Source organism: Geospiza fortis, unplaced genomic scaffold (assembly GCF_000277835.1).
Source record: "Geospiza fortis unplaced genomic scaffold, GeoFor_1.0 scaffold271, whole genome shotgun sequence".
NCBI lineage: Eukaryota > Metazoa > Chordata > Aves > Passeriformes > Thraupidae > Geospiza > Geospiza fortis.
Window position 1 is genome coordinate 456,530 of NW_005054405.1, and position 9,987 is coordinate 466,516.

Genomic DNA, 9,987 nt, shown 5'->3' on the forward strand with positions numbered 1-9,987 from the left:
CAGTTGGCTTATTGGAGGTACTTCTAATGCTGCTGTTTGAGATGAGCAGGCCAAAGTAAGCACATGAGATGAGATTAGTACAGCTGGGTTACAGTGGGGTGCAGAGCTGCAATTTGTCTCTGCTGACATCTGAGCTGTGCTAGCACCAGCTGATGTAGAGTGGGCTGGAAGGTTCCATCTAAATGGTAAAATTTGCAGGTGTTTAAAGGCCTCTGATTCTTGTGTGTGTTGCTACACAAGGGGTGATAGTAAGCACTAGATTTATCTAAGTATTATCTAAGATATAAGTAAAGAGAACAGAAACTGCCTGCTTCCTGTTTTGAAGGCATGAAGCTTGATATGGTTTGAGTTTAAACTTCATGTGACTGTCAGGAAGTGCATCACTATTTATTGAGGTGGCCTCTAGCAGGGACAGGTCCCTGCTGACATTGCAGGAGCACGTGCACACCCTTCTCTAAAGAAAACATTGTTGCTATTTAATCAGTTTCCATTTTTTGTCCCTCCTCCCCTTCTTTGATATAAGTCTTTGTTTTTATTTCAGGGCACATTTCCAAACACAGGGGCCAGAATTATGCTATTCACAGGTGGGCCACCAACACAGGGGCCAGGCATGGTGGTGGGAGATGAACTGAAAACACCCATCCGTTCCTGGCATGACATTGAGAAGGACAATGCAAGGTTCATGAAGAAGGCCACCAAAGTAGGTACTAGGGCTTGATGGGCGTGTTTAAAAGCTGAAACTGAGTGTTGTGTCAGAACACTATGTGGGTTGCATGGTTGTCCTTGAAGTAATCTGAGTCTTTGTGTACACTAAATTATGAGGATGGTTAAGGGAAGGGTAAAAAAGCTTTCTCCTCGTTAGTTCTCCATCATGGTCTTGTGCCTTCTCAGAGAAGAAAGTATTTCACTGTTGTTTCTTAGCTGATGGTGGGTGGAGAGTTTGTTCATTTGCATCATTGTATCTCCTCCTAGAGAGGAACAAATCTCCCAAGAACTGGTTATTTCCAGAAAGCCTCCTTTGTCTTCTTGGCATATAAAACAACCATTAAAATAGAAAAAATGTCAGATATGAAATGTGCCTGTCAGTGTAGAGAAAGTTAAGAGAACAGGTGTCATCCTGCTACCTTTGGGTTCCCAGCAAGTCATCACAGACTAGATGATCCCTTGTCATTTATGCACTGTTTATATTTGAGACAATAAACCCAGGCTCATCCAAATGCAATCCTCATCCTAGAAGGGAGCAATGTGCTGCAGCCAACATCTCTTTAACTACCACAGTACTGGTGGTTGCCCCATGTGTACCTTGTGTTGGCCTGAGGTGGGGAGCAGCAGAAGTTGCACTTTGCAGCCTCCTAACCCCCGGTGTGTGTTCCCAGCACTACGAGACCCTGGCCAACCGCTCTGCGGCCAACGGGCACTGCATCGACATCTACGCCTGTGCCCTGGACCAGACAGGGCTGCTGGAGATGAAGTGCTGTGCAAACCTCACTGGGTATGTTCACAGCAGGGCAGCATGCAGCTGGCACCTGCTTTTGAGGGTTTTTCTGGAGGGGGAAAATACTTCAGGAAGCAATTAGGTGTGCTGGCAGGGCAGAAGGGTTTTTATCGTTCTGTTCTAAACTGTGGTTTGAATTTGCCAGGAATTATATGGCAAGCCTCACCTGATCCCAGTCCACATTTCTGGAGTCTCAAAGCAGCATGTGAATTAGCACTGCTGTTAGAAAACTCAATGGTGGGTAGAAGCTTTCCTTGTGTGGGCCAGATTTTCTCTGCTTAACAGCTTGCTTATGCTTTCTCCAGAGATTCTTGACTTCCCTGGGCCCAGTTTTAAGTGACATATATTAAGGGGTAAAGGTCTCTGTCCCATACTGCTAGAAATGGTCTCTGTGAGAAAGGCTGTGTGCTAACCCAGGCCTTTTGGGGACTTGGCATGTCTTACTGCAAGTGCAAGGTGTTTGTAAATAACCCCTCGGTGCTCAGCAAGGAGAAGAGAGACTGTTTGACCCTGTGGATGTGTTACTGAGCTGCATCTGGTCAGGCCTGGGTTTGCCAGGGCACTTAGGGGAAGCCCAGCACCTTCCCTGTGCTGCAGTGGTGTAGCCACCCCATGTGTGATGCGGGTGGTTCCAGCCCTGCTCAGGGAAGGCAGCCTGAGCAAAGAGCTTTCCAGGGTTGAAACACAAAGGTTTTGAAGGCAGCTGAAGCAATGGCAAGAAACAGAGTTGAGAAAGGAAACTGACAAAGGTGGAGCACTAACCTGTGTGGCTTTGTAGGAGGCACCCATGAATCTGCACTCCCTGGTATGAATCCTGCCTATGCAAAGGCATGCTCTAAAGCAGTAACTGCATGTGTTTGCACGTGTCAGAGGTTCAGGGGTGTATTCTTGGTGCTTCTAGATCCCAACTGCTTCAGTTCCCTTGTTTTTCTTTCTCAGAGGACACATGGTGATGGGAGACTCCTTCAACACTTCTCTCTTCAAGCAGACCTTCCAGAGGGTATTTAGCAAAGGCTACAATGGGGAATTTCGGATGGCTTTTGGTGCAAATCTGGATGTGAAGGTGAGAGATGAGTTTGATTGCAGTAATGGGGAAATACAAGTGCTGTTGATTAAAAAGTCAGTTTAAGTCTCTGGGATGTTTAGGGTATAGGAATGTCTACATGTTAGAGGTCAGATGTAGTGCTTCTTTGGGAGCAGCACTGTACTGGAGGGATATTTATTTGGAAGCTTAATAATTTTGTTGTTGTTGTGTGGTTTTTTTTTTTGTTTTGTTTATTTGGTTTAGTTTTGTTTCATTTAAAGCAGCCTCTCCTCACTCAACGAGGAGCATTTCATACAGTTTCATCCCTATAAATATGTCTTCATTATTAAAATGTGGTTCTGCAGATTCACTAATTCTAGCAGTGGGTGGTCTGGGAAATACCATCTCATTAAAGCTGAGTGACTAATTTAGACTGTGTGTATTCTGTTTGACTGACTTAATGAAAAAAACAAACTTTTTTTTTTTACCTTGTTCAAGACCTCCAGGGAGCTGAAAATTGCAGGAGCCATTGGACCATGCATATCCCTGAATGCTAAAGGGCCATGTGTGTCTGAAAATGTAAGTTTCTGACATGGAAAAATCTTTAATAAAGAAGTAAATATACAGTGCAAAGTTTCTGTCTAGACCTACAGTTGAACCAGAATGTCAGAGTTTTCCAGGAAGCATCCCTAGGAAATGACAGCCTTTCTTAGAATAAATTCTTGCTTCCTAAGAATTTCTTTTAACTGAATGGCCTTCAGTAACTTCATTCACACCCAAAAGATAAGCAATCTAGAAGACCTGCCATTACTGGTACCTCTGATCAGAATTTAACAAAAGCTTGCCTTTCCTGCTGCTAGAGGAAAATTGTTGCTTTCTTTTTGATTCTGTGCAGGAACTTGGAATTGGAGGGACATCTCAATGGAAAATCTGTAGTCTGGATCCCAGTACAACTCTGGCCATTTACTTTGAAGTGGTAAATCAGGTAAGTCCTGGCTTTTTTTTCTTTTAATAGTCTTTTTTACTCATCAAACTACTTGTTACAGGTCTAGATAATGCCATGGCACCCCCTGTGTTGCAGGGGGATAGTTGCAAAGCAGCCAAGTGTTCTGTGATGAGGAAATAATTTCAGAACTTTTTTGCATGTGTCTCTTCCTTTTATGTGGTCTGGGGGCTTGTTACAGCTGGGAAGAGTTCTGGAAATCATGTTTTGAAGAGTGCCCTTGTTTCATTTGCAGCACAATGCACCCATCCCTCAGGGAGGCAGAGGGGCAGTGCAGTTTGTCACCCACTATCAACACTCCAGCACCCAGAAGCGCATTCGTGTCACCACCATAGCCAGGAAGTGAGTACCCCCTGCCAGTGCTCTGCCAGAGTGGCAGCAGCTTCAGCTCCAGTTTGTGCTGGGATTCCTGGCTTTTTGCTGCATGCACTGGCACACGTGGATGCACGTGGCATTAACCCTTTGCTCACCCTGCAGCTGGGCAGATGCACAGACTCAGCTCCAGCACATCGAGGCCGCGTTTGACCAGGAGGCAGCTGCTGTGCTGATGGCACGGCTGGGAGTGTACAGGGCTGAGTCTGAGGAGGGACCTGATGTTCTGCGTTGGCTGGACAGGCAGCTCATCAGGCTGGTAAGACCAACACACTGAGCTTGGGGGCATTCTTGATTTCAGTGAAAGTGGAAGAGACAACAGCAATCTTTTTTCAGATTGACTTGCTTTGTTCTTGCATCACAGTCACATAGCTGTAGTGTGGAATAACAGAACCCAGTGTGATCAGCAAATTTAGGATGGGATAGGTGAACATTCCATCATGCCAAAAGGGATTGAATAAGGGATAGTGAAACACAGAATAATGCAGGTGGGATGGTCACTGGTTCAACCCTCCTGCTTAAAGTAGGACTAGCTCTGAAGTTAGAGCAGCTTGCTGCAAGTCTTGTTCAGTTGTGTTTTGAAATCTCCAAGGGTGGGATTTCTTACACTTCTCTGGACAGCCTGTTCCAATGTCTGGTCACAGTCACTGGTTTGTTGTTTTTATTTCCCTCTTCCCTGCCTCTATCTCTCAATCACAATTTCCATTTCTCCAGTTACCAGTCATGTAGACAGAAAGTTGACTCCCTGATCTCACTCTTCACCAGGCTTAGCAAACCCAGCCTCTTCAGCTTAATTTTCTTCATAAGATGCTCCAACCCCTGACTAACTTGGTGGCCTTTGCTAGACCAGTTTGTTTGTATATGCTAGACCATACCTATGTGTGTCTTGCACTGGAGAGCCCACAGCTGGACACAGCATTCAGGTGTGGGCAAGTTCAGGATAGTAATCTGAATTAATTCTGCAACCTCCTACTGTCTCTTGCTTTGAATTTCACAAGCCCAAATTGCCTAAATCAGTGCTGGTCTTGTCCAAACACCCATGTGGCGTTGGTACTAATGCAATATGGCACATCAGACCCTAAAAAAACAGGGCCAGTCAAATAGAGATTGGAGCACAAGCACAAACAGGGGCAAACTGTTTGCTGCAATGACTGTGGGATCATTTAGAGTTTAATTTCTAAAACCACTGATACTTAATTTCAGTGAAATGGTGAAATACTTATCTGCTGTTCTGCAAGAAATGTTCCATAGTGTACAGAACAGTTCAGGTGTAATAGCAGTGAATTAATGGAAAAAAAATGGGTAGTGCTGTAGAGGCACCATTTCTTTTATTCTTGGATAAATTCAAATCTAGACTTCATGAATATATATATATATCAAAATAGATTAAATCTTCATTCTCATTTCAGTAAGACAGAAAAATCACTGACTTAAAGAAAAATAGCCTGTAAATACTGTAGTACTTGTTCTTGTCAGGTTCATGCCTTGATTGTTTAAAAATTAGCAGAAGAACACCCTGTAGAAAAAGAGATGTAAATTCTATTAAAGAAAAAGTAAAAAATACTAAAAAGAGAGAGATAACCAAACTACCCATTTTGCTTCCAACAGTGTCAGAAATTTGGACAATACAACAAAGATGATCCCAACTCCTTTAGGCTGTCAGAATCATTTTCTTTGTATCCTCAGGTAAGAATGTCACTTCCCACAGCCGTGGGAAAAGTGTGCAGGGGTGATTGGGAATGATGAAACATCTGGCACTATATATCAGATTCAGGAGGGGAGGAACAGGTGCTTTTTTAATGTAATGGACTGGTCCTGTAGTTCAGCACTGCAAGAGACCAATAAGGGAAGAAGTCTGAGGAGTTATTAAGGGGCAGACTTTTCCATGAAGAATTTGCTGTTCAAATATACTGGAATTGGGTCCACATGATTTGGCAACTTTGGCTGACATTTCTTGTCTCACTCCTCTTTCTGGTGCAGTTCATCTTCCACCTGCGCCGCTCCCCATTCCTGCAGGTCTTCAATAACAGCCCGGATGAATCTTCCTATTATCGGCACCACTTTGCCAGGCAGGACCTGACCCAGTCCCTCATTATGATCCAGCCCATCCTTTATGCCTATTCTTTCCATGGGCCTCCTGAGGTGAGTCTGTGTTTTCCAGGAAGAGGTCAATCAACTCAAAATAATGAGTGCTCAGTTGAAGTAACACTATTTTGACCAAAAGGCCCCTGTAGATTAAAAAAAAGTTAATGGACAAGATATTTTTATTCAAGATCATATCAAATTACACTGATGGGCGTAGAAATTGCTCTCTGGCATCCTGAGATCTGAGAGCTTAGGGGTGCCTGACTTTGTTCTTTATTTTCCCCAGCCAGTGCTTTTGGACAGCAGCAGTATTCTTCCTGACAGAATCCTCCTGATGGATACTTTCTTCCAGATAGTTATCTACCTTGGTGAGGTAAGGTGAAACACATTCTCTTTCTCTGTTTTTTCTCCTTCCCTCCTGCCATGTATGCAGACAGCTTTGCTGCTAGCATGAAATATTAACAAACTAACTTCTTGCAAAGCCCACACAGTGGTGCAACACATTCTCTTTGACTTTTTGTGCTCCTTCCCTCCTGCCATGCATGCAGACAGCTTTGCTGCTAGTATGAAATATTAAGAAACTAACTTCTTGCAAAGCCCACACAGCATCATGACCGTGTCGTACATGCTGCTTGTTGGAATGCAATTCCCACCACTGTCAGAGTAAAAGTAATACTGGAACCACTAAGGATATGTTCTGCACCAAGCAGCAGTATAGGAATGTGCTCTCTGTTGATGGAGTGACAAAACTGTCTTTTGTCTCCTTAAAAAGGAAAAAAGCCTAGAAGTTTCTTTCCTCAATTAGGTAAAAAGACACCTCATAGGACTTGGGGGACTTCACCTCAAACTTAAGGATAGCCAATTGGACAGGAGCCAAAAGTCCCACCTAAGCAATTTACTAGAAGAAGACAATCAAAGAAACAAAGGAACCAATCACTTTTGTGAGGTGTTTTACCAGGAGCAAGAGCCTCTTGCCCCTGGCTCAGTTTTTTTCTGTGAAGAGTTTTGCTATTTTGCCTTTTATAAATCTTTTCTATTTCCAACACTACCACAGAAGCCATCCTGCTGATTTTATGCCTTCTAAGGTAGCTGAGCTATCTCGGGTGTGATATAAATCTCCAAGAATTTATGAGACCTAGCTTCGTGTGTTAGCTTGGCCACGAAGGTGGTCCCTTACCATACCTGGAAAAGGCCAGAGAAACTGGAAATGAAGCAAGGCAGAGTTACAAGATGATACATACTTTAACAGAGTTGCAAGTATTTTCAGAGGAGTGACAGACTTTTGCTTGCAGGGTTTTCGTTCTTAAGTACTGTGGCTCTTCAAGAAATCAGGCAGTTTTCCAGTTTTAAATACTGGATGTTTTTGAAATCTGCTGCTATATTCCTTCTCTCATGACTGAAGGAAGTGCTTAGTTACTGTCCCTTTCTAAAAATCTTCTGGAGTTACCTTAAGGAGTTTCTATCTTCTGTTGCAGAGCAAGACGCTCAGCAGGTGGGTAAAATTCAGACAAGGGAAGAGCTGAGTGTCTGACCTGTGTATGTACAGAGGAATTGCTGCAGACATATGGTGCATGCAGTGGATGCCTTGAAAATACTGTAAGGCCAAGTCAGATTCAAAAAGTCAGTGATTTGTAAATGTTTCATTTGTGTGTTGGCACAGGCTGAAGCATATTGCAGATTGGTCACAAACTGCTCTGGCACTGCACAAATTGCTGCCAGGTTTTGTGTTGGGTGCCTGTGCTTAAATTCAGGGACAGAAAGTAATGTTGTAGGCACAGTAGTGAAGGTGTGTGTTTGCCCCTCAGCAGAAGCACATGTAGCAGGGTAAAAAGGGGAGGCTTGTAGACATCTGTGCTCCATTTTCATTTCCTCCCTGTCCCATCGATAGACTATTGCCCAGTGGCAGAAAGCTGGATACCAAGACATGCCTGAATATGAAAACTTTAAGCATCTCCTGCAAGCCCCACTGGATGATGCCCAGGAAATCCTGCAGACTAGATTCCCAATGCCACGTTACATCCACACTGAGCATGGGGGCAGTCAGGTAAGGAACTTTCTGGAGGAGCTCTTTCTGTTGTTGCTTAGAGCAAATGGCTTATTCTGCTTTTCTGAAAGGATGGTTCTGGTAGTCAAACACAATTTAGCTCTTCAAAGTACAGAACTTGCATATTTTCTTATCAGCTTTTACTACAATTCTGTCTTTTAATAGGCTGATCACTTGCAGGATATGGTTATGAAATATGAGGGTGGAAAAAAATGGAAAAGCCAACTTAAACATGTTTTTATTCCCCAGTAAAAGGGTGGGAAAGAAATTATTTGGCTCTGTGTCTATAGTTAGCTTGCTAGGACAGTAATGCTGAATGATTGACCATCTCTATCTTCACTCTCAGACACTGAATGAGGATATAAAATTGTTCTTATTTTCACTCTCCCTGGAATTGCAGTGTGCTGTACTTGTTTGTAGCAGTGAAGGGGCAGGAACTGATACTCCAAACCAAAGATTTGGTGTTGGTTTTTGGTGTGACCCTTTTACACTGGTCTTGCACTGAGCCCTTTTCGGAAGAGCAGATGTGGCATGGGGGAGAAGAGCAGTGCTGGTGTTTCCTGTGCAATGGAATCAGAGCAGCCAGGCGAGCACAGCCTGCTGGAGCAGGGCACTCAGTGCCTCTGGGAGACAAGCTCTCTGTGGAGCAGGGATTTCTGGGCTTGAAACCTGCTTAAGTTAAATTAGTACCTTGCAAAAGCAGAGGAACATTGCTGCTCATGCATCTAGAGTGAGATGAAGCCTGAGGGAGCAGACAGGGCTCTCATTTTACCAAACTCCTCCTCTTTTGTCTTTATAGGCCCGGTTCCTCCTGTCTAAAGTGAATCCTTCTCAGACCCACAATAACCTCTATGCCTGGGGCCAGGTAAGCGATGGGGGAGCTACTCATGTTTGGGAATGCTGTAAAATACACGTGGACACGTTTGTGTGTGCAGTGGCCATACTGTCTCACCAAGTGGCCACAAACAGCATTGCATTTGTCTTTGGTTCCTTATCATGGTAGCACTGGGTGATCAGAATGGAGTTTTCAAGCCTGGATGTCATGCATTTTCAGTATTCTGGAAAAAGCAACTAGCATATGGATACATGTAAATCTGATTTAGCTGAGAATACTAGACTTTTTTATCCTCTTTGTTTATCTTGTTTGTGTAGAGCTTTGGGCAGCAAAATTCCCAGTGCTTTAGGAAGAAGAGACTTCCCTGCAGCAGTCAGATTGTAGGAGAGGGTAATATCAGTGCTGTTGCCAAAGAGTAGCATTTGGCTTTTGCAGGAGAAAAAGGTTTTAGCAGGCAGTTAGGTCAGAGTGCTGACATTTGATTTGCTTTCAGTTCATCCCCTCTGTTAGCCACAGTATTTTAGGCTCGTTATTTCTTTGTTTTTTCTGCAGGAATCAGGTGCTCCAATCCTGACAGATGATGTGAGTCTCCAGGTGTTCATGGACCACCTGAAAAAGCTGGCAGTTTCTAGTGCATCGTGACTGAGCAGACTGAGCAGCAGGAGCAGACGATTTACATGGATCATGTTGATGACAGAAGTGGACCAATTCATTTACATTTCCTTTCCTCTCTTTTAAACTAAGGATTTTAACTGTTACACGAAATAAACATTCAGGGAGAGTTTTTTACTTCTCCCTTCTAATTTATTTGTATTGCCGTTTGTCTATATTCTGTTCACTCTGCGTTTTCCACACATCGTAATTAGAGTTGAAAGGTGTTTTAGCCAACAGAGATTTTGACAGCCTTTAGCCTAACTTTCAAGAGTTCTCTTTCAAGAGTTCTTAAGAGGTCTCCTAGCAAGCGGGGGGCTGTATTAATGAAAACCAAAACGGGGTAGGAGCGCTGCTCCTTAGTGTTGTCCCCAAATCCCGCTGTCGGTGCCATGGGCGGCTCTTGCCTCCTTTTGCCCCGCCCCTCTCGCGCGTGCCCCGCCCCCCCGGCGCGTGCCCCTTTTGGGGGCGGGGCTTC

General features: G+C 44.0%; 1 protein-coding gene across 1 annotated transcript in view; it reads left to right on the top strand.

The window, feature by feature from the left end:
* Positions 1–9,669, top strand: part of SEC23B (SEC23 homolog B, COPII coat complex component) — a 13,318-nt gene extending 3,649 nt beyond the window's left edge. Inside the window, exons 7-20 of the mRNA XM_031061262.1 lie at positions 4–17; positions 542–700; positions 1,377–1,492; positions 2,435–2,558; positions 3,018–3,098; positions 3,415–3,504; positions 3,758–3,864; positions 4,000–4,153; positions 5,503–5,580; positions 5,875–6,036; positions 6,266–6,352; positions 7,868–8,023; positions 8,823–8,888; positions 9,411–9,669. Of these exons, the coding sequence (XP_030917122.1) occupies positions 4–17; positions 542–700; positions 1,377–1,492; positions 2,435–2,558; positions 3,018–3,098; positions 3,415–3,504; positions 3,758–3,864; positions 4,000–4,153; positions 5,503–5,580; positions 5,875–6,036; positions 6,266–6,352; positions 7,868–8,023; positions 8,823–8,888; positions 9,411–9,500 (1,484 nt within the window). The 3' untranslated portion in view covers positions 9,501–9,669. The remainder of the gene's footprint in view (positions 1–3; positions 18–541; positions 701–1,376; positions 1,493–2,434; positions 2,559–3,017; positions 3,099–3,414; positions 3,505–3,757; positions 3,865–3,999; positions 4,154–5,502; positions 5,581–5,874; positions 6,037–6,265; positions 6,353–7,867; positions 8,024–8,822; positions 8,889–9,410) is intronic.
* The last annotated feature ends 318 nt before the right edge of the window (positions 9,670–9,987 follow it).